The sequence below is a fragment of the Salmo salar genome, chromosome 08, assembly GCF_965601325.2.
Source record: "Salmo salar chromosome 08, fSalSal1, whole genome shotgun sequence".
Lineage (NCBI taxonomy): Eukaryota > Metazoa > Chordata > Actinopteri > Salmoniformes > Salmonidae > Salmo > Salmo salar.
Window position 1 is genome coordinate 27,320,715 of NC_138298.1, and position 27,100 is coordinate 27,347,814.

Below are 27,100 nucleotides of genomic sequence, written 5' to 3' on the forward strand. Positions count from 1 at the left end.
TACAGTATGACCCTAGGCTAAGCTCTCTGTCTGAGAAAGAATTTAGACTCAAACAAACTATCAGAAACATGATAAGGTATTTCAGAGTTACCACAAAATCAATGTTTGGGTAATGGTGTATTGCTTACGGCCCTCCTTTGGCCCGAATAACCTTAAAGGGGCACTTCACCACTATTACAGTCCTACTATACTGTAGCCAATTTGGGGGACAGCCTACATGAGACCATTGTAAAGTGCATTATCATTTTAAATGACATCAGAAACCAAGTCAACAACTCCCATCCACCTGAACTCTCAACATTTCAAAACACCAGCCAATGACCCCACGAAGACAACCCTCTTTGTTTAATACATTTAATAGTGCACGTGACTGTGATTAATCTGTACAGAAATAATATTAATAATACAAAATATAAAACACATTTTGAATTTCTGTAACTTAAGCGTAACATTAACAATAAAATAAACATGGTACAAAAAAAACATATCTGAGGTATAAATATATTTTTAAATTAACTGTCATTGTCATGCGTTACTCATATTTGACGGCATACAAATAATGTACACACACGTTTAACAATACAACACAATGGCTTAGCAAATTAGTCACACACTGAACAGAGAACGTATAGGTTTTAACACGGGGCCCAAATCCGGCCCGGATGAAGGTGTACTTGGTTACTATTAGTCTTATACTTCATTTAAGGTGACAGACAGACAGACAGACAGACAGACAGACAGACAGACAGACAGACAGACAGACAGACAGACAGACAGACAGACAGACAGACAGACAGACAGACAGACAGACAGAAAAGAAACTTGCACATATAGATCATTTTTCCTTCTTTAAACCAGACAAACATTCTCTGCACTTTCTCCTCCTCTATTTACAGTAAAACCTGTAAAATCCCACACCTTTATAAAAGGGCCTTCTCTTTTCTTTGTTTTCTATTCATTTCTTCTCTTCTTTTCTGTTTCTCTTTCCCCCCGGGTTTTTTCTTTTTTGTGAAGCATAAGACTATCTGGACTGCTCTTGTGTACATCGTACTACAAAAGTAATAACCGGAAGTGTTCCTTTCATCAATGTTTAGCCTACAAATGGCGGCCATTTTGGAATCCTAGCCCTGTTGATTGTTGTGTATTCTCTGTGCTCTTTTAAGCAGCAGAATCAATCAAAATGCTCTGTGACTGTCTGCTTTCTTTAAGCTTGGTCCATCAGAATCTAAGTCTCCATTCTAGTTTTTGGTGCGACTTTAACCCTCTCAACCAATTGGTGTTCCAGCCACCATTTTGCTTCTGCTCCATCCTTTAAACCCACTCTATGCTAGCTTTCCTTAATGTCATTTCACCAAATATCAACTCACCATACCCCACTTATCAATACAAACTCAGAAATTGCATATTTTCAATACATTCACACAACTGTTAGCCCATATTATCCATCCATCCTCCATCCGTCGAATAATACAGTATCTTCCTGAAAACAATGTCGTGGACATTGCCTCTGCTGTAACAGGATAAAAACACTTGTGCACGAGTATGCACGCACACACACACACACACACACACACACACACACACACACACACACACACACACACACACACACACACACACACACAGAGGAAACAGGAAAAAGCAACATGAACAGGTGCAGGATATAGTATATACAGACTATATTGCAGCTGGGAGCCAGTGCATGAAATATGTCTAATTAATTCATCACACACACACATACACACGCGCGCACACACACACACACACACACACACACACACACACACACACACACACACACACACACACACACACACACACACACACACACACACACACACACGCACACGCACACACACACACACACACACGCACACACACACATGCACACACTAACCTTCTCTCTTCTCAGAAGCTCCCTCTCCCCTATAGATTCTCTTTTTACTAATCCGTGACATCACATCCTGTGATGGTGATGTCACATCCTCTCTGTAAAGGTATTATGCTTGTTGGATGAGTGACACTATACTTCCATTTCAGACACATTTACTTTGGTTGTGCCGCCCGCAACGCACCACCTAGCACAAGAACCACAACACAACTCTGAAAGAACTTTGAGGGTCCATGTCCGTTCCAGTCCTTGCATGACCCCTCGGAGGCAGTAACACCACCTGGTCGTTGATGACAGTCTACGGATGACGACAAAGTCTGTTCAAAGTCTCTCTGTCCAGGACACAAGGGTCTGTCTGTCAACAGCTTGAATCATGTCAATGAGTCAATGGGTTGTCTTCCCCAGTCAACCCCAACCGCCATCAGGGCTGTAGCGAATTAGGGGGTGAGGTGGGGGTGGAAAGAGAGTCTATCGGGGTCCAGGGTGTCGCCCCTTCTTGTGACTTTGGTCTCCAAGTCAAGTGGAGCTGCCTGCCCCTCACTTATCCATCTGGGTGGTGAAGGACTGGCGTATCCGCACCACCTCACTGGCACACAGGTGTCCATACAGTTTGTTGTACCACTCTGGGAACCGACCCCTGGAAACAGAGAGGAGACACCTTTTTAGTATCAGACCAGGCTCACAGAGTTACTTTGATTTAGAGAGATGTTTTAGCATCAGACCAGAGTTACTTTGATTTAGAGAGGAGATGTTTTAACATCAGACCAGAGTTACTTTGATTTAGAGAGGAGATGTTTTAGCATCAGACCAGAGTTACTTTGATTTAGAGAGGAGATGTTTTAACATCAGACCAGAGTTACTTTGATTTAGAGAGGAGATGTTTTAGCATCAGACCAGAGTTACTTTGATTTAGAGAGGAGATGTTTTAACATCAGACCAGAGTTACTTTGATTTAGAGAGATGTTTAAGCATCAGACCAGAGTTACTTTGATTTAAAGCTCTCCTCTAGTTCCCTTAAACATTTTAGTTCAGAGTTGAGCATGCCTACCCTTTATTCTACTGGTTCTATTCTACTGGTTATATTCTACTAGTTCTATTGTTCTATTCTCTACTGTTTCTACTGGTTCCGTTCCAGCTGACTCACCTGCAGTCGACCCTGGAGATGTGTGTGAGGCGGGACTTGTTGCTGCTGCATGGCTCGATGAAGTAGCGTGAGGTGAGCACATTGGCCCGCACGCCCAGTAACGCTGCCCCGTCATGGTCCACTGAGGTACACACCAACGCACACGCTCCCTTAGGTAGGTCTGTCACCCACGTCCTGAAACAGAGAGAAGACATTTTGACTTGTTTTATACCGAAAGAGAGAAAGAGAGACAGAGAGAGAGTTGTTTTATACCATTGAGGAAGAGAATAATGAAAGAAGGAAAGAAATAATGGATGAATGAGACAAACACAAGAAGGGGATATACAAGGAGTGGGAAGGTAGGTACAGTCTTCAGGAAAAAAGTGCTATCTAGAACTGAAAAAGGTTTTTACACTGTCCCTATAGGAGAACCCTTTGAATAAATATTATTGGTTCAAGGTAGAACAATTTTGGTTCCAAGTAGAACCGTTTTGGGTTCCATGTAGAACCCTTTCCAAAAAGGGTTTTACTCTGAACCAAAAAGGGTTCTCCTATGGGGACAGCTGAAGAACCCTTCTGGAGTGTAGGGAGATCCTTAATCTTATACCTGAGCACGAGGTGGTCTCTGGTGGGGTGGGGGGCCATGCTGTTCCTGGTGTACTGGTACACTTCTGTGCGATCGCCTAGCGTCTCCACCACGCGGCTCTCCATCAGGTCCTCGTCCCAGCGGCCCTGCTCCCGGAGGACCCGCGTCAACACTTCCTCAGGACCTGCAGGCACCTCCACGGACGCCTTCCACAGGCGCAGCGGCGAGCCGTCGTGGACCTAAGAGTCGGAAAACAAAAGAGATCATCTTTTAATACTTTTGTAAAAACATATCTGTATACTTTATTGACGAGTTTAAGGGCAACAATGTTTTTTGGGGAAACAGCTTGGATGCTAATGCTAACGTTAACTGGAATGATGTAATGTTGAAACTAGCGCTACGCAGGCTCTGGGAAAGAAGGCCCAGGTCTTGCACCATGATTGGGAACATAACTGTAAGGGCGGTGTTGTAATCACAACAACCCAAAGCCTCTCTCCTTATCTGTTACACTAGTCAGCTGCCTTCCTTCAAGAGGCCTTGTGACTGGGAAGATTATTGGCAAAGAGATAACGACTGGACAGGGTGTGTGTGTGTGTGTGTGTGTGTGTGTGCATTGAGCGAGCCCCTTGACAAACTGATGTCACCCTGGGGGGGGGGGGGGGGGGGGGGGCTAGTTTCACACTGACCTGTTTCTACACAGGAAATACTAACTGGTGCTTTTCCATTACACAATGAGAGAGAGAGAGACAGAGACAGAGAGAAAGAGAGAGCGAGAGAGAGAAAGAGAGACGTGGAATACACTACGCTTTATGCCAGCCTTTTCTAAACAACAAACACAAGTAATGTATGTAGTCCTTCATACTAATTGAACTGATATATAAGGAACTTAGAATTTAAAAGACAAGATCCATTCTCCATAGATTAGAATAAAAAAGAATAAAATAGATACTATCTATCCCTCTGTCCATACCTTCTTGTACGCCAGCTCGGCGAGTTCAGGCGTGGAGCAGCTGTCGTAACCTTTGAACTTGTCCTTGGCCTCTTTGAGGAGGGCGTCCAGGCTGTCCTGGAGGTAGGTCCTGCATCCCATGGGGCCGCCAGCACCGCCGTCACCCCCAGAGGAACCCCCTAGCTCCTCCAGCTTCAGGGGGATCAGGGCCTGCTCCTGGTACGAGTTTCTGCAGCGACTCATCTCTTCTGGGATCTACAGGGGAAGAGGAGGGAATAGTTTGTTAGTTTATCATACAATTACAATAAGTATACAATTTTACGATGACATACAATTAATGGGAGGAGAGAGGGCCGTCAGGACTGTTTCAGACACTAAAGATGAGCACTAATACCAGCGTGTTGAGGTACAAGGTGTGTGAAATACCAGTGTTCAACTTGTTCGTAGTCATGATGAACGTACATGTACAGCTTTGAACATTAATACACTGATGGGCCGATGGACAAACAGACCTACAGATTAACAAAGGAATTCTAAAATAACCACCAAATCATGATCAGACAATCAGATCTGTCATAAACAAGAATACGTCATCCAATCCCTTATCAACCTGTCCTTTACCTGCCAACCCCATCCTGAGTTTAATCACACCGTATTAAGGATGGGAAACTCCACAAGAAATCAATGTGGGACAAAGATAAAGGAATCCTGCTATGGAAGCTTAGAGCATCCTGTTTTTCTAATTTCACTTCCAGTCTCTCTCTCTCTACCTCTCTCTTTACCTAACTCTCTCCCTCCACCTCTCTCTTTACCTATCTCTCTCTCCCTCTCTCTCTAATTCTCTCTCTCCACCTCTCTCTCTCTCTCTTTCCTGCTTACTTAAAAGATGTACTTCAGTTGACATCAGAGGAGATCATGATGAGAAGAGTTATCAGTTAGAAATCCACTGAATTGTTGAATCAGTCTTATTGTATCAGTCTTATTGTATCAGTCATCAGCTCACCCAGACCACTCACAGACTAATATTAAATTACAAGAAAAGAACTGACGTGTGTGTGTGTGGGGGCGGGGGTTAATGCTATTTACTGGTCATGTTCAACGCTAATTGCTAGTATCCACCAGAGGAGATTTATGAATGAATCTAATACATTTTTTTTTTTACTCTGTTAGTGAAAATAAACGGACTCCAGAATCCAGATCCTTGTAATATAATGATAGGCAGTGTGTAACCCCTCATGTCATAACAGCTTTCTTTCATAACAGCTTTTTGAGCCGATTGATTCGGTCCGGACTGGTACCACCTGCCGACATTCATTATTTCTCTCTTAACGAATCAAGTGCTTCCTGCCTTTGGACATCGAGCCCCCTGATTAGCCGAGATTGGTCAAGGGGATTGTGGGTTTTGCGGTGCTACACAGTACGGCTTACTGTATTTCTCCCCCTTAGTTAACTACAATACCGAACATTCCATAGGGCTCAGTCAGTGTGCGACGGGTAAACAGAAGCATGGAGATAGGTCAATGGGATTGTGGGTTTTGTGGCGTTACAAAACAGCTTACCGTATTCCATCAACCAGACTATTAGTCTTATGTTACTACAGTACCCAACATTCCATAGGGCTCAGCGAGTGCGGCGGGTAAACACAAACTCAGTCAGGTAAGACGTGGGGCGGAGAGGGCTTGGTTACTTGGCTAAGACGATTTGTTTTTATGTAACGATAACAATGCTCCAAAAACGCACACAGGAAAAACAACCTCGGATCCGGTTCAGAGGGACTTTTGGAACTGAGATGAACATGTTTAACTTCACTACGGTAGGGGGCAGCATTCAGAATTTTGGATGAAAAGCGTGCCAAAATTAAACTGCCTGCTACTCAGGCCCAGAAGCCAGGATATGCATATAATTGGTAGATTTGTATAGGAAACACTCTAAAGTTTCCAAAACTGTTAGAATAATGTCTGTGAGTATAACAGAACTGATATGGCAGGCGAAAACCTGAGGAAAATCCATCCAGGAAGTACTATTATTTTGAAAGGCTGTTTTTCCATTGAAAGCCTATCCACTAAACAAAGACTTAGGACCCAAAGACTTAGGACCTATGGCTTCTTCTACATGTGGCCAGTCTTTAGGCATTGTTTCAGACTTTTACTCAAAAAAATTAGGGAGATACAGCACTTTCAATGAGTGGATAGTGGAAATTTCCAGACATGAAGCCAGTGCATGATCGGGAGCGCACCTTTCTTGTTTCTCCTTTTCTATTGACGAAGGTTTTGTCCGGTTGAAATATTATTGATTATTTATGACAAAAACAACCTGAGGATTGATTTTAAACATCGTTTGACATGTTTCTACGAACCTTTATTGTACTTTTTTTACTTTTCGTCTGGGTGTTGAGAGCGCCGCTTTGTGCCTTTGGATTACTGAGCTAAACACACCAACAAAATGGAGGTTTTTGGACATAAAGAGGGACATTATCGAACAAAACAAACACTTATTGTGTAACATGGAGTCCTGGGAGTGCCACCAGATGAAGATCATCACAGGTAAGTGATTAATTTAATCGCTATTTCTGACTTTTGTGATTCCTCTCCTTGGCTGGAAAATCTCTGTATGGTGTTTTGTGGCTAGGCACTGTCCTAACATAATCGCATGGTGTGCTTTCGCCGTAAAGCCTTTTTAAAATCGGACACTGTGGTTGGATTAACAAGAAGTTTATCTTTAAAATGGTGTATAATACTTGTATGTTTGAGGAATTTTAATTATGGGATTTCTGTTGTTTGAATTTGGCACCCTGCAATTTCACTGGCTGTTGTCGAGGTGGGACGCTAGCGTCCCAATGATACCAGAGAGGTTAACGAGAGCAACGTTGTACCAACACCAATCGAACACTCTGACTTTAGCGTAGGCCGTCTGAGCACAGTAGTGTTCATGTGCTGTGTGCATTTAGCTGAACAGAATGTGAGGTTCTCGTCAGAGACTGTATGAAGGTGGGGAGGTGATCTGAGGTTGTATTTAGGTTATAGTCAGACAATGTAGAAAGAGAGGTGAGGTTCTAGTCAGGTTCTAGTCAGGTTCTAGACAGACAATGTAGAAAGAGAGGTGAGGTTCTAGTCAGGTTCTAGTCAGACAACGTAGAAAGAGAGGTGAGGTTCTATTCTGGTTCTAGTCAGGTTCTAGTCAGACAACGTAGAAAGAGAGGTGAGGTTCTATTCTGGTTCTAGTCAGGTTCTAGTCAGACAATGTAGAAAGAGAGGGGAGGCGAAAGTTGAGGTTCTACTAAGGTTCTTGTGAGGTTCTAGGTTCAGACACGTACCCTGAAGAGCTTCCTGCACTCCTGGATCATGTGTGCCAGGCCGGTGGTGGCAGCCAGGTTCTCATTGAGGTCCCTCTGGTCAGGTTTACCTAGCGGCTGCTTCCTGTTCATCCCCCTATCACAACACACCAGGAAGACAAACACACAGGAAAATTAGTCATGTCCACTTAGGACAGTTAGTCATGTCCACTAGTGAGACAGAAAGAGGAGAGGAAAGGAGAGAAAAGAAAGAGAGAGGACAGAGGACAATAAGACAATCTGTCATAAGGTTTGATGTAACCCCCTATACAGACTCTCTTTCCCTCGGTTCTGTCTCTCGCTTCCTCTCTTCCTCCCCCCTCTCTCCTTCCCCTACATACAGTAACATCCTGCTCTATAGCTAGAGTTTGTCAGCCTCTCCTCTTATGTTGGTGTGAGGCTGGGCAGCGTATTACAATACATGTCATATATACTCAGTCAAGACAAAAAAAGGAGATAGGGTTGGTCACTCACACACACTCACACTCTCTCGCACTCTCTCTCTCACACACACACACACACACACACACACACACACACACACACACACACACACACACACACACACACACACACACACACACACACATACACACACACACACACCCTCTCCCACAACACTCCACCCCTGCCCACCGTGGCGAGGAGCTCTCCTTGCGTCTCAGCGTGTTAAGGTGGAAGAGCGAAGGCGCCAGGCAGACAGCCAGGTTGGCGCAGGTCATCTGGTTCTCTGCCACGGCGGCGGTGACGTCACTCAGCAGGCACAGGAGGGTCTGCAGCGCCTCACGGCTCTCGTCTGGCAGCAGCAGCACGGCCGCTCGCGTAGCCTGAAGACGCAGCTCCTTGGGCATGTCTGAGGGAATCACATTCAGTTCAACTCAGTTCTGTTCAATTTGGTTCTGTTCTGTTCAGTTCAATTCAGTTTGGTTCGTTTCAGCTCAATTTAAAAACATTACTTTGTTGAATTTTGACTGGATGGAAAATGGTCTCACATACATGTGGCTCACATACAATGTATAGGGTTTATCATGAATTTCAGACAGCTGGTTGCCAGATAGTTAGTGTATTTCTGCATTTCTAATTACAGTGCTGTATGATGACAATGCTATACCAGTAAATGCTGTTTTGTCTTAATGAATTAATAAACTTGATTGATGGATTCCCAGAGGGCATTTGACATTGTTTTACTGTAATTACATGGTACACTTACTCATGCCAGCAGATTGTCAATGAAATTGATTTATATTCAATAATTAACTTTAACTAGTTGTTTGTATTTCAAACACAAATGTTCTAGTGAGTCATGGAGTGCTGTGGCAGAGGAGAGAGAGAGTGTGTGTGTATGTACCACCACATCATCCGATATTTCCTGTTTGTTTTCCTCTCTCCCTCTCTCCCTCTCTCTCTCTCTCTCTCTCCCTCCCTCCCTCCCTCCCTCCCTCCCTCCCTCCCTCCCTCCCTCACGGTTTTTGTGAGGCTATGTGTGTGTTCCCCTTCCATCGCCACATTATCTTAGATGAGTGTGTGTATATATTGTGGGTGTTCATACCTGTCAATGTTAAGTTTGTGTGTGTGTGTGTGTGTGTGTGTGTGTGTGTGTGTGTGTGTGTGTGTGGGTTTGTGTGTGTGCATTATATAGGTCTACGTGTGTGTGTGTGTGTGTGTGTGTGTGTGTGTGTGTGTGTGTGTGTGTGTGTGTGTGTGTGTGTGTGTGTGTGTGTGTGTGTGTGTGTGTGTGTGTGTGTCTCTCTCTCTGTCCTTACATTGGTAGATCTGCAGGAAGGTCTCAGACAGTTTGCTGGTGAGCAGCGGCTCTGGCAGGTCACGGAAATACTGCTTCAGCATGTCGGCCACGTCGTAAGCCGATTGGCCCTCGTAACTGACTCCGCTTCCGTCGGCGCCGCACGTTTCGTTCATCTGACGGAGTGCCTGAATACGTGATTTAACCCCCGACTTCCTGAAGAGACCCACCTGGAAGGGTGAGAGAGAGAGAGAGAGAGAGAGAGAGAGAGAGAGAGAGAGAGAGAGAGAGAGAGAGAGAGAGATTATTGATGCCATTTTTTTATTACCTGGAACAAGATCTGATGAGTTATCAATTCAAACCCACATTCGCATCGTTAGCAATTTTGAGGGGCCCATCGTCAGTGTGGAGCTCGGTGGTTACATCACAACGGTATTCAGTGTATTTTTAAGAAGATGCCCGTCCCAAATGGCACCTGATTCCCTATGGTCCCTGGTCAGAAGTAGTGGACTCGAAAGGGAATAGGGTGCCATTTGGTTTGGGACAGAACCCATGACATCCATTAGAATTCTTGAGGAGAGGGTTCTTTCTGTTGGACTTAATCAATGGGCTTTTTAAGTTAATGGTTTTACAAAATGGCTGCCATCTGGGAGGAAAAATAGCTCTGGCTTGAAGAGACTAAATACTTTCCGTGAGCTTTCACCATTTCAAACAGAGGCCTGTTGTCCAGTTTAGGAGAGCATGCCATCCCTCATTCTCTCTTCCATTCCTCCATCCCTCCCTCTCTCTCTCGCTCTCTGTCGCCATAGCAATCCCTTGGCTCTGTCTCTCTCTCTCTTAAACAGACTGACAAAGGTGACTAAACAGCTGGAAACTTTTGACTCTCCCCAGGCCTCCCTGTGTGTGTGTGTGTGTGTGTGTGTGTGTGTGTGTGTGTGTGTGTGTGTGTGTGTGTGTGTGTGTGTGTGTGTGTGTGTGTGTGTGTGTGTGTGTGTGTGTGTGTGTGTGTGTGTGTGTGTCAGGGCCCTCTTGTCTCCCAAACACAGTATGTGAGACCTCAAAACTGACACAGAAAGAATGTGTGTGTGTGTGTGTATAACACACTGTGAATATTTAACTGGCTGTTTTTCCCAAATTCTGACAAAAAGACTGATTATTTTTATACAACTATGCAACCAGGAGGCTAGGAGCTAAATGATGATGGGGGGGGGGGGGAGATGTGTTTGTCTGTGTGTGTATGTTGTGTAATGGGGCTTGAGGAGACAGACAGACAGGCAGACAGGTAGACAGGTTAGACGGACAGAAAGGTAGACAGACAGACCGTCTGTACCTGGTCTAGACATTGGCTGCGTAGGTAGCGCATGGCCTGTTGAATGCTCTGGGGCAGGGGCTGACCCGTACGCTGGACGTTAAGCAGCAGAGGCACTCCAAACACATTTCGGTCTTTGTAGTCCCGCACCTTGATCCGCTTCATAAACTTTGGCACAGCCCTGCAACCCACACACAACACACACACATAGAGGGACAGGTTAAAATAGCCAATAACAACTCACACACACAGAACATATACACACACACACGCACACAGAACAGACACACGTACGCACGCACACACGAACGAGTGTACTCACACACACACACGGTTTTGCAACAGGAGTAAAGTAGGTGCTGGACTTTGACCTCTGTCGCTGTACTCTGTCACTGTACTAACAAAGTAGCGGTAACATTGTAAATGTCCACTACAGAAAGCAGCCAGCATGATGACTACCACACACATCAAACTACTACATTCCAGGGTTCTGCTACTCTGGTCCTGGACGGATGGCTACTCGGTGTATGTGTGTGTGCAGGGTTTCATTCCAGCCCAACAATAATACACCTGCTGTGTGTGTATGGTTTCATTCCAGCCCAACAGTAATACACCTGCTATGTGTGCAGGGTTTCATTCCAGCCCAACAGTAATACACCTGCTGCGTTGTGGAGGCAGGAACACCAGCTCTCCAGGACTGGAGCTGGAGAAGCATGTACTCTTTAATCAAACAAGATTTGACAGTATGGGGTCCTTTAGACCTACACCTGAAAGGCCACAGGATATTGTTAATGAGAATTGGTTCCCAACTGACAAACCTAATAAATAAAGGTTGAATACTAAACAAATGGAAAGAGCAGTAGTTTACTGCTACTGTGAATCACCAACGCTAACATTAGCATTAGCACACGTCACGCTACCACCTAGCTAAGGTTGGGGTTTTTCCATGAGAAAAGGACAACTTGAAAATGCATTGTGCGTGTGTGCGTGTGTGCGTATGTGGGTTCTACAGAAGCCTAGCATTCTCCAAGTTTATGAGAGGGAGGATAAACACTGGGCCCGAAAGACAATAGAAACCGGGAGGGAGGAGGAGAAGGGAGAGGGAGGAGAGGGTAAGGGGGGTGGGTTCGTAATGGTGTATACATCCGCATCCGCACTTTGTGTTTGTGCCTCAAGCCCCTAACACTGACCATGTCACTGTGTGTGTGTGTGTGTGTGGTGTGTGTGTGTGTGTGTGTGTGTGTGTGTGTGTGTGTGTGTGTGTGTGTGTGTGTGTGTGTGTGTGTGTGTGTGTGTGTGTGTGTGTGTGTGTGTGTGTGTGTGTGTCTCTGAATGTCAGGTGTTCTACTGCTCTCCAGGATCGTATAATGGTTTTACAAGAGAAAACATGTTTATGGGTGTGTATGTATCGTGTGCTTTTAAGTGTGTGTGTGTGTGTGTGTTGCTCGCTTCTCAGAAGAATGACCACAGCTTTTTAAATGAGAAGGGAACATGCTACAATCCCAGAAGGGAATTCTGGGTATGCGCAGCCAAGCTTCCAGCTCAAAATCAAATGGTCTCAGTGATTAAAAGACCTGACATAAGCCTGCCATAAACCTGTCGTAAGCCTGTCATAACTCTTACTCTGCCCCTGCCATCCTGGAGAAGGTGTGGAACTTCTCTGACTCATTGAAGCTGGGAGGGGTGAAGAAGGGCACAGCACTATACAGAGATTTGAGGTGAGGCTGGAGCTATTTGCTTAATCCAGATCATGAAGCTAGGTTAGATAAGAAGATGGAGGGAGGGAGAGGTAGAGAGGGAGACAGAGAGAGAGAGAGAGAGAGCCAGAGAGAGAGAGACAGAGTGAGAAAGAGGCAAAGAGAGAGAGGGAGAGAGCCAGAGAGAGAGAGACAGAGTGAGAAAGAGGCAAAGAGAGAGACAGAGAGAGGGAGAGAGACAGAGAGGGAGACAGAGAGAGAGAGAGAGAGCCAGAGAGAGAGAGACAGAGTGAGAGAGAGACAAAGAGAGAGACAGAGAGCCGGAGAGAGAGAGAGAGAGAAAAAGAGAGAGAGTAAATTAGATAGACAGAGAGAGAGAGAGTTGCGGTGAGGGAAGGGAAGGGAGGGAAAGAGAAAAGGGAGAGTGACAGAGAGAATTCCATGTAAGAGAATGATAGAAGAATACATCCCCTGGTCTGCAGTCTCAACAGTCCCCACAGACATCCCCAGAAGGCGGAGACACCAAAGGGGATACTAAGTGACATTGGACAATCTGGAACCAGTGGTCATAATCTATAATTGCATGATGGAGAATTATTAGTATTATTAGACAGTATTATTGGGGGGGTTCGGTCATTTTGGTAATTGTCGAGGACTGAGGCTATAGACTCGGCCTCCAGGTCTTCATTCTAACAGCCTGTGCGTGTGAACTCTGTGATTGCCCCCGTCAAAAGATGACAACGTATAGCAGTACACCCGCGTTCCCAGCAATTAGCTAGCCTGGGAAAAGAATGTTGGAACCCCACCCCCCTTACGTTCAGACCCAACAGGCTCCTATTTGTGGGAGAAGAGTGGGAGGAATTCCAACTAGAGGAAAAATAGAGACTATGATTGTTGTGGTTGTCTATTTGTTTGTAGGCCTAGGCTACAACTAGCGCTATCGGAGCAGCATGCTAGGGTATAGGCTATAGGCTAACAAGGTATTTTATACATACACTCAATATAATTTTTTGGGGCCTGCATTTTCAGCTGTTTTCGTGTGAGACCTCTTGTGAGAAAAACTTCCAATGTCTTTGCCACAAACTCCAAACTCAAAGTCTTATGAACCTTAACTAATCAAAATGGCCGCCGCCGCCGACTCACCAGCTGAAGCCGTGTTTGTTGGTGGGGGTGTGTTTCTCCAGGAGGGCTGTAAGCTGGAGCAGGCAGAGCTTTTGGAGCAGGTTCATCTGCAGTACTGACTGGCAGCCCATCTGCCGCTGGGCCCAGGAGTGACTGGGCCGGTGGGAGGCCTGGAAACTGGGCCAGCGCAGTTTCTGAGGCCTTGGGTAGAGAGAAATAAATGTGTTAACCTAATATATTGCACAGCATACAGAAAAATACAGAGGGCTATCAGAAGCACAATCAAACTTCCAAATACAAAACCACAAATGTTTGCAAAGAATTTCATATAAATATATATCAAATATGTGTGTAAAATATATAGGTTAACATATAGTATGGGAAAATAAACAAAACACACAAGTGTTCACACACAGAGACATATAGAAGAAGATACGTCTTCATCATTTTCAGAACTTGACCTGAGGTCATAAAGCCCTCTCCTCTGATGAGGTGACTAGCAGGACATCCATCCAGACGAGTCCTATGACTCCTGTGTTAAGAGATGCTCATTGGGATAACAGGGATTGATCTAGCCCAGAGGATCCCAACTCCGTTCTTCCAGTACCCCCAAAAGTACACATTTTCATTGTAGCCCTGGACAAGCACACCTGATTCAACTTGTCAACTAATCATCAGACCCTCAATGAGTTGAATCAGGTGAGTTTGTCCGGTGCTACAACAAAACCGGATGCTTATGGGGGAAGTCAAGGACTGGAGTTGGGAAGCACTGATCTCGCCTGGCTGTCAGCGGGAATGGGAGCGTCTGGAAACCTTCTGGAATTCTGCCTGTGGATTCCTGAGGGAACGGCTGCATCGTCGCGGAGACGGATCGGCATTCCCGAGGTCCGAGGTATTCACTGCACCTCATCGCCATGACAGCCGGTTACGTAAGGGTCAGGGCTGGGAGAGTCGTCTCAACATGTCCACTCTGTCTGTGTGTTTCTCCCTCCGTCTAACTTTATTTCTTTCTCTTTCTGTACCTCTACCCATCTCTCTCTTTCTCTTTCTTTCTGTACATCCTTCTTTCTCCCTCTTTCTATGTCTGTTTGTGCACCTCCATTCCACCACCCTCTCTCTCACCCTCTCTCTCTCACCGTTTCTCTCTCTCAACCCTTCATCCAAACACTTAAGAATGTTGAATTGAGCTCGCCAGTCCTTCATCTTAACACACACGACATTTTCTCCAATGGGGACAATAACAATATTGGTGATATCTATAGATTGATTAACAGAGAGGTGATTCATTAATTAATTACTGACCTGTTAGATCTGGTGAGAGAGGCTCCCACTCCTGAGTCCCTCCTCTCCCTCATGGCTTCTTCCCCCTCTCCTTCTTCCCCCTCTCCTTCTTCCCTCTCTCCTTCTCCCAGAGGGTTGCCCGTGCTGTCCTGGTCGCTTCCGTTGTCCGTCTCCTCCAGCCGGTTCTGCAAAGGTGAGGACGGACATGGAGACGCCGAATCCAATGCCGAATCCGAATCGCCCTCTTCTTCTTCCTCTTCGTCATCCTCTTCTCCGGCTGTCACCCTGTCCGTCCAGGCGTTGACGAATCGCTGCAGGCCGTTGACGCATTCCAGCACATCCTCCAACTTTGGCCCCTCCCCTTCTTCGTTGTCTTCATCGTCTTCCTCGCCTTGATAGGCTACGTTGGGCACATTGTCGTAAAAACTCAGGCGGCTGTCCGCCGAGCTGGTGGAGCCGCGACGCCTTTGGCATCGGCTACTGAGATAGCGCCTGCCGGCGGCGGCAAGAGACCTGTTTTCGTCATTTCCACTTTGCGGTGGTTGTTTGCCGTCGCCGAGCGCTTTGGGGAATGTGCCTGGTTTGTGGCCTTTGGGAAGGTAGAAAAAAATCATGCCTTCCTCCTCCTCTTCCTCCTCCCTCTCTCCGTTGAGGCGACCACGCTTGCTTTGGTTTTGCTCGGCCACTGTCCGGTTACTAGGCTGTTGCTGAGGTGGTTTCTGTCTGGTTTTGGGTTGGATTGAACCGGGGGGTTGTTGTTCTCCAGGCGGCTGTAGGAACACGCTTAACGGGTCAAAACCTTCCAGGTACATCCCACCTCTCTTACTGGCCCCCGCCGCGGTGCTGTGGCTTCGGGTTCGTGTCACCGGGCTCGGTGTACTAACGGCGCTCCCGCTGCTTGCTTCCGATTGGCTACTGCCTGTGCTTCCGGCGCTCCCCATGCTGCCGCTGCTGGTCTGCGTGGAGTAGGATACGCTCCTGTTACGGTTCAGGGTCATGGTTTGGGTCGGGTTGAGGGTGAGGCTGGAGATGTCAACGCAGTTGAGGCGCCGTAGCTTGTCATCGTCTAGTCCTTCTTTGATGACCGGCCCGCTGATCTCCAGTTTGGAAGGCCTTCCCCCGCTACCGTTCTTCTTCTTGCTATTGGAAGTGGTGCTCCTCAATCTGATGCTCTCCATGCGCTTGAGGAAACTCTTCGCCCGTGAGCGCGTGCTCTTCCCTCCTCTAGTCTCGCTCCCTCCTCCTTCTATCCCTCCTGTTCCCACAATTTCACTGGGCTTGCCGTCGAAGGAGAAGTGACCTTGGGTCGTCTCCAATGGTGAGTGCGGATGCCCGTCAGACAGCGAGTCCTCGTTGGCGCCGCACGACCCGCCCGTGCCCGAGGAGGAGCACATGCTGGCCATCGAGTTGGCGCGGGTGGCGCCCGCCGCCAGGGTGGCATCGCTAGATGTGGCACCATCGACTATCCCTCCCTCTCCCATGCTCCCGCTGCTGTGAAGTGAGGCCACCTCTGGCTGCTCGCTGAGATCCGTCAGCACGCTCTCGGAGCTCAGGCCCTCGCGGAGCTGCCCCTGACCCGCCGAGGGTCTCTGGACCTGGGGGAAGGGCGGCTGATTTCCACCCGGGAGGAAGAAGACATCCAGCTCCTCCAGGCGAGACCAGCGCTTGCTGTCCCGCTGGAAGGTCCAAAGGCCACTGATGGCGCATGGCTCTTCCTCGTCTGAATCCTCACTCTGGAGTAGAGAGAGAGAAGACAGAGGGAGGTGGCGGCAGGTTAGCGTTTTTTGTCATGAATCTTGTTCTGGAGGCAGCTCTGCAGCGTGGTCACTAGCTGGCACAGCCACAAAGTAATACAATCTGATTTCAAACCTAAACTTAACCCTAACCTTAACCTTAACCTTAACCACACTGCTAACCCTAATGCCAAACCCTAATCTTAAATTAACCTGTTGGGGTGTAGGGGGCAGTATTTTCACGGCCAGATGAAAAACGTACCCAATTTAAACAGGTTACTACTCTGGCCCAGAAACTAGAATATGCATGTTATTAGTAGATTTGGATGGGAAACACTCTGAAGTTTCTAAAACTGTTTGAATGGTGTCTGTGAGTATAACAGAACTCATATGGCAGGCAAAAACCTGAGAAAAATCCAAGCAGGAAGTGGAAAGTCTGAGAATTGTAGTTCTTCTTTTGATTCTCTATCGAAACTACAGTGTCTGTGGGGTGACGTTGCACTTCCCAAGGCTTTCATTGGCTGTCAACAGCCTTCAGAAAGTGGTTTGAGCATTCTCCTGTCACTGGGCAGATAATAGGAGCTCAGTTACTGGGTGGTCTGCCTGGCAACAAAGGGATTGGATATGCGCGGTCACGCGAGTGCGCCGTTCCTGCTTTTTCTTCTTGAATGAATATGCTATTGTCCGGTTGGAATATTATCGCAATTTTACGTTACAAATACCATAAAGATTGATTTTAAACAGCGTTTGACATGCTTCTAAGTATGGTAATGGAACATTTTCACTTTTCGTCTCTGGTACCGCGCTCGCGCGGTATGCCTTTGGATAGTGACCTGAACGCACGAACAAAACGGAGGTATTTGGACATAAATATGGAGTATTTCGAACAAAAACAACATTTCTTGTGGAAGTAGCAGTCCTGGGAGTGAATTCTGACGCAGATCAGCAAAGGTAAGACAATATTTCTAATACTAATTCTGAGTTTATGTTGCCCCGAACTTGGCGGGTGTCTGTATAGCTCGCTGTGATGGCTGAGCTATGTACTCAGAATATTGAAAAATGTGCTTTCTCCGTAAAGCTATTTTAAAATCTGATACAGCGGTTGCATCCAGGAGTAGTCTATCTATAATTCTTTAAATAATTGTTATATATTTTGTCAACATTTATGATGAGTATTTTTGTAAATTGATGTGCACATTCACCAGGGGTTTTGGTGGGAATACATTTTCTGAACATCACGCGCCAATGTAAAATGCTGTTTTTGGATATAAATTTAAACTTTATTGAACAAAACATACATTTATTGTGTAACATAATGTCCTAGGAGTGTCATCTGATGAAGATCGTCAAAGGTTAGTGCTTCATTTAGCTGTGTTTTGGGTTTTTTTGACACATGTCCTTGCTTGGAAAATGGCTGTGTGATTATTTTTGTCTATGTACTCTCCTAACATAACCTAATGTTTTGTTTTCGCTGTAAAGCCTTTTTGAAATTGGACAATGTGGTTACATCAAGGAGAAGTGTTACTTTAAAATGGTGTAAAATAGTTGTGTGTTTGAGAAAGTTGAATTATGACATTTTGTTATTTTTGAATTTGCCACCCTGATATTTCACTGGCTAGCGCCCCACGTAGCTCACAGAAGTTAAGCCGAAAAGCAAAAAAAATCTAAATCATGAATTTTTACAATATATCCCATCTAGTGGAAGTCTCACAGTTCTGCCTCTCAGAGTCATGACAATAAACGTCAACCTGCTGGTGACACATTATAAGAAGAAAAAACAATGCACAAAGAAATGACAATTTTATCAAAAAGACGTAATATTTTCAAGATTTTCTTTCTCTGTTTCATGTCTATGAACAACGTTTTAATATGAAATCTCTTTCTAAAAGGTGAATGGCCATGAAGTCAACGGAGCCGCCCTGTATTCTGTCCAGATGACTTTGTGTGTCCCAAATGACCTTCCGTTCCCTCAGAGTGCACTACTTGAGACCAGGGCCCATAGAACTCTGGTCAAAAGTAGTGCACTATATATGGAAAAGGGTGCTGTTTGGGACAGAGCCTTTGTGTGAGAGCAGCAGGGATATTCACAGACAGCAGATCAGTAGACATTCCTCAACTCCCTCCCGACCGCTGGAACATTTCACAGAGATAAGATTCACACACGGCTGGTTAATGGTTGTTATTGTGTTGGAACTCATCCCTGACCGTGAAAACGACAACAGAGTCTCTCTATCTGTCTCTCTCTCTTGCAAACACACACACACACACATACGTCCCGAGGGGAGTCCAGGAAATTCCACCCTGATCCGAGAAGTTCACACGCCAGCCGGCCAGGCTAGGGCAACCCCCCACCCTCACCCCCACAGAGGTGTAACTACCCTATCGTCCCCACAGGGCCAGTCTGTCCCCCTAATTCTGGAAAGTGAAACTGCTTGCAGAGGGGACCAGGGAGCCGGGGGGCAGAGGAGGGGCCTCCAGACTTCACAGGCGCCTCCTTCACGGTGACTGAGAGCGATGGGGACAAAAGTCCATAAAATAAAACCCCGGGTTCTCATTTTATGACCCCGCTCTTCACTCACCACGGCACACACTGGCCTTTCTTACTTCAGCTTTGATCATGACGGCTAGAAACTCTTTCTGTCTGATATACTGACTGACGTCGTGACGACCATAGTGGGGGAGTTTGACTTTTGAGCTCAATAGCAACAATGTCAACACCTAGAACTATCTAGATGGTCAGTCTTATCTTCATCTGCATTCATTCACTCCTGTGGCCGTGGGTGTTTTGACACGTCATAAACGACGTCACATCTCTGATTTCAACAACTACGGGGAAGAGACGTGAGGAAAACACATTTCAAAAGCGGGAGAGATATACACTTACATTTTAGCAGACGGTCTTATCCAGAGCGACATACAGGAGCAATTAGGGTTAAGGACCTTGCTCAAGGGCACATCGACAGATTTTTCACCTAGTCAGCTCGGGGATTCGACACAGCAACCTTTCAGTCTTAACCACTAGGCTACCTGCCACCCTCTATAGACAGAGTAGGGATTGAAGTCAATGCGTTTATATGCTGACTAGGGGGGTTAACAACTGTCAGTCTGAACAGAGAGCAAATACCTCCTTTGACCCTTCTCTGTTGACTCCTTGATGAGGTGACACAGCGAGGGTCATCCCATTGAATACCAACTCTCTCTCACACACACACACACACACACACACACACACACACACACACACACACACACACACACACACACACACACACACACACACACACACACACACACACACACACACACACACACACACACAGAGAGAGGGAGAGAGAGAGATTACATTACAAAATGGAGGTTAATCGGAGGAAGATCTTGACAAACAACAAAGATTCCTAGTGTCTTGGTGGGTTAGGTTGGTGTAGTTTGAATTAGTTTGGGTAAGTTTGGCTTAGTTTTGGGTTAGTTTGGAGTAGTTTGGTTTAGTTTGAATTAGTTTGGATTAGTTTGGGTTAGTTTGGGTTAGTTTGGCTTAGTTTGGGGTAGTTTGGTGTAGTTTGGGTTAGTTTGGATTAGTTTGGGGTAGTTTGGATTAGTTTGATTTAGTTTGGGTTAGTTTGGTTTAGTTTGGGGTAATTTGGTTTAGTTTGGGATAGTTTGGATTAGTTTGCGGTAGGTTCTGGGGGATCATGGCCAATAGCTGGCTTGTTTTTAATTTAACCAATGAAACCAGAGGGAGAGAAGCTTCCAGGAATCATGCTACTTAAACAAATACATTTACACACACACACACACACACACACACACACACACACACACACACACACACACACACACACACACACACACACACACACACACACACACCACACACACACACACACACACACACACACACACACACACACCACACACACACACACACACACACACGAGATGTAGAATCAAGAGCAAAAGCATACCGCAGCGACATACTATTCCGATTTATGGACAATGAAATGAGGAAGTGATGTGTGTGTGTGTGTGTGTGTGTGTGTGTGTGTGTGTGTGTGTGTGTGTGTGTGTGTGTGTGTGGTGTGTGTGTGTATGTCTGTATGTGTATGTGTATGTGTGTGTGTGTGTCTGTATGTGTGTGTGTGTGTATGTGTTCAGGATCAGGCCTGAGGAAGAAGGGCCAGCCGCGTGAACAGCAAGCCCTTCATTTGGACATAAAAGCTATATTTCCTTGCCTTGGGCTCTTCACAAAGGGCTTGATAAAAAGACAGGTGCCTTTTCATTAGAAGAGAAGAGAGAGAGACTTTCACACCCCAGGCTATAAGGAGGTCGGAGTTGGAGGACAGGTAGGAAAAACAAAACTGGGGTTGGAAAAGTTCTGAAGAATTAGGGGATTTTGGGGTGTGAAAGAGTGGAAGAGGAGGGTGGAAGAGGAGGGAGGAAGAGGAGGGAGGAAGAGGAGGGAGGAAGAGGAGGGTGGAAGAGCAGGGTGGAAGAGGAGTGTGGGAGAGGAGGAAGGAAGAGGAGGGAGGAACTTACTATCTTTCTCTGTGGGGAGATCTCCAGTCTCATCAGGGCACACTTGTTGAGGGTGTTCAGTCTCCTGCAAATAGATACAGATACACAATCAGATACATAAACACACACACACACACACACACACACACACACTTGGAGGAGTCCTGGCAAAAGCCCCAACAACAAGCCTCTGACAGAGACAGACTCCTGAGAGTTAAAAGACAGGAAGAGAGAGAGAGAGAGGAAGTGAGAGAGAGAGAGAGAGGCGAGCAGCTAATGAGGCGCTGACGGATAAGCCGGGATAAGAGGGGAAGAAGAGAAGGAATGAAAAGAGAGAGAAATCAGCTAGATTGGCGACAAAAAGACGACAAAGGGGGAAGGAGGGAGGGGGAAGCTTATCCCGCTGGACACCTGGCGAGGGGGTGGGGGGTAGTAGTAGTAGTAGTAGTAGTAGTAGTAGTAGTAGTAGTAGTGAGTGTGTGTGTGTGTGTGTGTGTGTGTGTGTGTGTGTGTGTGTGTGTGTGTGCTCTCCCCTCTGGAGAGCTCTGAAAGCAGATCATGTCACAATGGAGGGAGGAAGGAGTTGAGAAAGGGAAGGATAGAGGGAGGGATGGAGAGAGAGGGATTGAGGAAGGGTTTGAGAGGTTCGAATGGACTGATGACTTCTGAAGCCTTGCTTCAATACACTATTGCCTATTTAGTGCACTACTTTTGACCAGGACCCAAACTCTGGTCAAAAGTAGTGCACTATACAGGGAATAGGGTGCCATTTGGGACGTAACCTAGATCAACTGGAAAAGTCCACTCACTCCTGATAAATCTGATAGATGCACTTTGAACAACTGTATTTAAATGCATTGAAGTTACTTCACTGGTCCCAGGAGTCAACTGCTCAGTAACAGAGGAGGCTGGTGAGGGGAGGGCTGCTCATAATAATGGCTGGAATGGAGTCAATAGAATGGTATACTTTTAGCCCATCCTCCAATGGCGAACATAATGATGGCAGAATTCACAGACCAAGTCTATAGTGAATAGTGAATAGTGTTTTAGCACTATTCACTGACTGTTTAAAGTAGGGCGCACCACATGGTTCAATGTGCCACCAAATCAGCACAACATTTTCTGTTTTTCCAAATTACAGGCGTCTTGAAGGTAAAATTGGGATCATGTATACTCTGCCAGTGACCATTAAAAAAATATATATATTAAAAATATAATAAATAAATGAAAACACGAAAAAATATTATAATAAAAGAAACAACAAAATAAAAATGAACAAAGAAATAACGGAGAGCTATGTACAATGGGCAAACTTAGGAAAACAAAGAATTTGTGGTAAGTGCATGTGGGCCACCATCTTTATCCTCTTGACGTTACCCTAGGATAGGGGGCGCCACAGCGCATTTTGGAAAAAATTCGTGCCCATTTTCAACGGCCTACTAATCAAACTCAGAAGCTAGGATATGCATATAATTAATACCTGTGGATAGAAAACACCCTAAAGTTTCTAAAACTGTTTGAATGGTGTCTGTGAGTATAACAGAACTCATATGGCAGTCAAAACCCCGAGACCGATTGAAACAGGAAGTGGAATTCTGAATTATGTACTCAACTTCACGTCGTTGCCTATTATTCACACCGTGAGCTATCGTTATTTGAGCACTTCCTATTGCTTCCACAAGATGTCTCCAGTCTTTACAAAGTGTTTTGAGCCTTCTACTGTCGAAACTCAGTGAATGAGACGCGTTGGAAATTGGTCACAGGGGGAGGGCCATCACCATTATGACGCCGGCGGCCCTGTCTACCCCCACCTTTGGAAACGTTTTGACACACAATGCAATCATCCCCCTCGAATCTTATTGGCTCTCTTGTTGAAACAGGCCCTGAAGATGTATGTTATACAACGTTTGACATGTTTGAACAAACCTAAATGGGAAAAAAATGTTTTATTTCGAAACGGCTGTGGCGCGCCCGGCAGATTATTTGGATACACCATTCAGACGCGCTAACAACAGCAAGCTAATGGAACATAAAGGATGGACTTTTTCGACCGAAAATACATCTGTTGTGGACCTGGGATTCCTGGAAGTGCTTTCTGATGAAGACAACTAAAGGTAAGGGATTATTGACAATATTATACAACATTAGATGTGATATGCGATTGTTCCAAGATGGCGCCGAGCTGTATTTACTAGCTCATTTTCTGAGTATCGCATCCCCTTTTATCGCTAAGTGTGATTACCCAGTAAAGTTATTTTTAAATCTGGTATGACAGGTGCTTTCAAGAGATATTCATCTATAAATCTTAGAATGACAATATTACATTTTAAACATGTTTTCGAATAGTAATTCAGTAAATTGTAGCTCTGTTTCCCCGGATTGCATTTGACGGGAAAATAGTTAGTCAACGTCAGACGCCGATGTAAAATGCTGTTTTCATATATAAATATGAACTTTATTGAACAAAAGAATGCATGCATTGTGTAACATGATGTCCTAGGTGTGTCATCTGATGAAGTTTGTAAAAGGTTAGTGCTGCATTTAGCTGTTTTTTGGTTATTTGTGATGCATGTGGTTGGTCGGAAAATGGCTATGTTGCTGCTTTTACGATGGACTCCTCTAACATAATCTAATGATTTGCTTTTCCTGTAAAACCTTTTTGAAATCGGAAGACGTGGGTCGATTCAGGAGAGGTGTATCTATAAAACGATATGAGACAGTCCTATATTTGAAAAAATATATATATTAAATTTCGTTATGCTAATGTCGCTAGGAGTTTTCCCTGGATTTTGATCCCGCTGACGGGACGAGACGCTGAAGAGGTTTTAAGCACCTCCACTATTGAAAGTGACACCATAGGAGCTTTACCACTGAGATGACATTATATAACATGACAGACAGTCCTTTAAATGTTACCCACAACCCCTTGGGCCTAGAAGCCACCCAGGTGTGGCGAAAGGCGGGAATGTTCTAGATTTATTTTCTTTAAAAACGACAACAAGAACATAGCGTGACCGTGGAGACGGAGCGAGGGAGGGAATGTGGAGAGATAAGACAAGAGAGATGGAGAGAACAGGACAACGGTACAAAACATCTCTAATTGGAGAGAAGTAAACATTCACAGCCCCACAGTGCATGTATCATACCTCATCACTTAGAGAGAGAGAAAGGGAGGTGAGAGAGGAGAGAGAGAGAGAGAGAGAGGGAGGACAGAGAGAGGACAGAGAGGGAGAATGTATGGAAAAGCTGAAGAGATAGAAGCATAATGAAAGAGAAAGATGGAGAGAGGGAAGTACAGAGAGAGGCAGAGTGAAAGTAAGACAAGAGCGATGGATGCATAGCGAAAGAGAAAGCAGGTGCGAGTCAGAAGAGAGATAGAGAGAAAGAGGCCGAGGGAGAAAAGAGGCTTATCGCGTTCCTCTTTCATCTCAAACCCAACCTGCAGAGCATGCCATCTTTGAAGATATACTTCCTTCGCTATCTTCACTATGCCTTCCCCTATTGCAGAGAAGATGAACAGATAGACAGATTTAGAGAAGAAGAAAAAATAAATAGACAATGGAACATAAAAGTGGGTGAAGGTTGAGAAAGAGAAGAGGTGAGGAGGGCATAGGGAGGTGAGGAGGGAAGAGAGAGCTGAGGAGGGCATAGAGAGGTGAGGAGGGAAGAGAGAGGTGAGGAGAGCATAGAGAGGGGAGGAGGGAAGAGAGAGGTGAGGAGAGCATAGAGAGGGGAGGAGGGAAGAGAGAGGAGGGAAGAGAGAGGAGGGAAGAGAGAGGAGGGAAGAGAAAGGTGAGGAGGAAAGAGAGAGGTGAGGAGGGAAGAGAGAGGTGAGGAGAGCATAGAGAGGGGAGGAGGGAAGAGAGAGGTGAGGAGAGCATAGAGAGGGGAGGAGGGAAGAGAGAGGAGGGAAGAGAGAGGAGGGAAGAGAGAGGTGAGGAGGGAAGAGAGAGGTGAGGAGGGAAGAGAGAGGAGGGAAGAGAGAGGAGAGGAGAGGAGGGAAGAGAGAGAGGAGAGGAAGGAAGAGAGGAGGTGAGGAGGGAAGAGAGAGGTGAGGACGGAAGAGAGAGGAGAGGAGGGAAGAGAGAGGAGAGGAGGGAAGAGAGAGGAGAGGAGGGAAGAGAGAGGAGAGGAGGGAAGAGAGAGGAGAGGAGGGAAGAGAGAGGTAAGGGGGGAAGAGAGAGGTGAGGAGGGAAGAGAGAGGAGAGGAGGGAAGAGAGAGGAGAGGAGGGAAGAGAGAGGAGAGGAGGGAAGAGAGAGGGGAGGAGGGAAGAGAGAGGAGGGGAGGGCATAGAGAGGGGAGGAGGGAAGAGGGAGGTGAGAGGTGAGGAGGACATAGAGAGAGGAGAGGAGGGAAGAGAGAGGAGAGGAGGGAAGAGAGGAGGTGAGGAGGGAAGAGAGAGGTGAGGACGGAAGAGAGAGGAGAGGAGGGAAGAGAGAGGAGGGGAGGGCATAGAGAGGAGAGGAGAGAGGAGGTGAGAGGTGAGGAGGACATAGAGAGAGGAGAGGAGGGAAGTGAGGAGGGAAGAGAGAGGTGAGGAGGGAAGAGAGAGGTGAGGAGGGAAGAGAGAGGAGAGGAGAGGAGGGGAGAGGAGGGAAGAGAGAGGTGAGGAGGGAAGAGAGAGGAGAGGAGGGAAGAGAGAGGTGAGGAGGGAAGAGAGGTGAGGAGGGAAGAGAGAGGAGAGGAGGGAAGAGAGAGGGGAGGAGGGAAGAGAGAGGTGAGGAGGGAAGAGAGGAGAGGGGGGAAGAGAGGAGAGGAGGGAAGAGAGAGGTGAGGATGGAAGAGAGGGGAGAGGAGGGAAGAGAGGGGAGAGGAGGGAAGAGAGGGGAGAGGAGGGAAGAGAGAGGTAAGGAGGGAAGAGAGGAGAGGAGGGAAGAGATAGGTAAGGAGGGAAGAGAGAGGAGAGGAGGGAAGAGAGAGGAGAGGAGACCTACAAGAATGCTCTACAGGTTCAGTTGTTGACTTCTGGAGAAGTGAGAGATGAAGAAAAAGAGAAGTGGAGGAGAAGGAGAAGTCTCACCTGCACAGAGCCTCGATGGCATCCCGGTCCAGGAAATCATGGTCCCTGGTCACAGACACAATCTCAATGGGGAACAAGCCATCTGAAACCGAGAGAGAGATACAGAGAGAGAGCGAGAGAGCAAGAGAGATAGCGAGAGAGCAAGAGGGAGGGAGGAAGTACATTTTTTTTATGTCTTCAATTGCACCAGCAAGCAGACACAATCCATTGTAAACTAACATTTACAAAAATGTAACTCTCTGTCTTCACAAATGTCACCCTCTTCCGTTCCTCCCCCCACACACAACCCACACACATCCGACACACACCACAATGAAAGCTAAGAGGAAGTGGCGTCTTAGCCGGCCAAACAAACACAGCTGTACCATTCAGACCTGGGCAGCAGGGGGGTGAGTGTGGGAGGGGGTCGACAGTAGAATGACAATAGGTACTCCCGCATTAAAGGAGTCCTCTGATTATCTCACTCTCTCTTCTCTATATCACTCTATTAGAGGGGCAATCTGGGATTCAAACTCACTCTATTAAATGGGCAATCTGGGATTCAAACTCACTCTATTAAAGGGGCAATCTGGGATTCAAACTCACTCTATTAGAGGGGCAATCTGGGGTTCAAACTCACTCTATTAAAGGGGCAAGTTGGGATTCAAACTCACTCTATTAAATGGGCAATCTGGGGTTCAAACTCACTCTATTAAAGGGGCAATCTGGGATTCAAACTCACTCTATTAAAGGGGCAAGTTGGGATTCAAACTCACTCTATTAAAGGGGAAAAATGGGGTTCAAACTCACTCTAAAAAATGGTGC

General features: G+C 46.1%; 1 protein-coding gene across 2 annotated transcripts in view; it reads right to left on the reverse strand.

Annotated features, from left to right (window-relative positions):
• Positions 1-338: 338 nt before the first annotated feature.
• LOC106610470 (rho GTPase-activating protein 7) overlaps positions 339-27,100 on the reverse strand; it is a 139,286-nt gene continuing 112,524 nt past the window's right edge. Inside the window, exons 7-19 of one of the 2 annotated variants that reach the window (XR_006770806.2) lie at positions 26,297-26,378; positions 21,297-21,360; positions 15,052-16,763; positions 13,771-13,950; positions 10,952-11,111; positions 9,644-9,851; positions 8,517-8,733; positions 7,863-7,977; positions 4,571-4,804; positions 3,622-3,839; positions 3,036-3,209; positions 2,308-2,528; positions 339-2,256 (exon numbers count right to left, since the gene is read on the reverse strand). Coding sequence is in view for 1 of the 2 variants with exons in the window: in XM_045722957.2 (XP_045578913.1) it covers positions 2,429-2,528; positions 3,036-3,209; positions 3,622-3,839; positions 4,571-4,804; positions 7,863-7,977; positions 8,517-8,733; positions 9,644-9,851; positions 10,952-11,111; positions 13,771-13,950; positions 15,052-16,763; positions 21,297-21,360; positions 26,297-26,378 (3,464 nt within the window). In the remaining variant the exon portion in view is untranslated. Of the gene's footprint in view, positions 2,529-3,035; positions 3,210-3,621; positions 3,840-4,570; positions 4,805-7,862; positions 7,978-8,516; positions 8,734-9,643; positions 9,852-10,951; positions 11,112-13,770; positions 13,951-15,051; positions 16,764-21,296; positions 21,361-26,296; positions 26,379-27,100 lie in introns of both variants that reach the window. The other variant, XM_045722957.2, reaches the window with a different exon arrangement.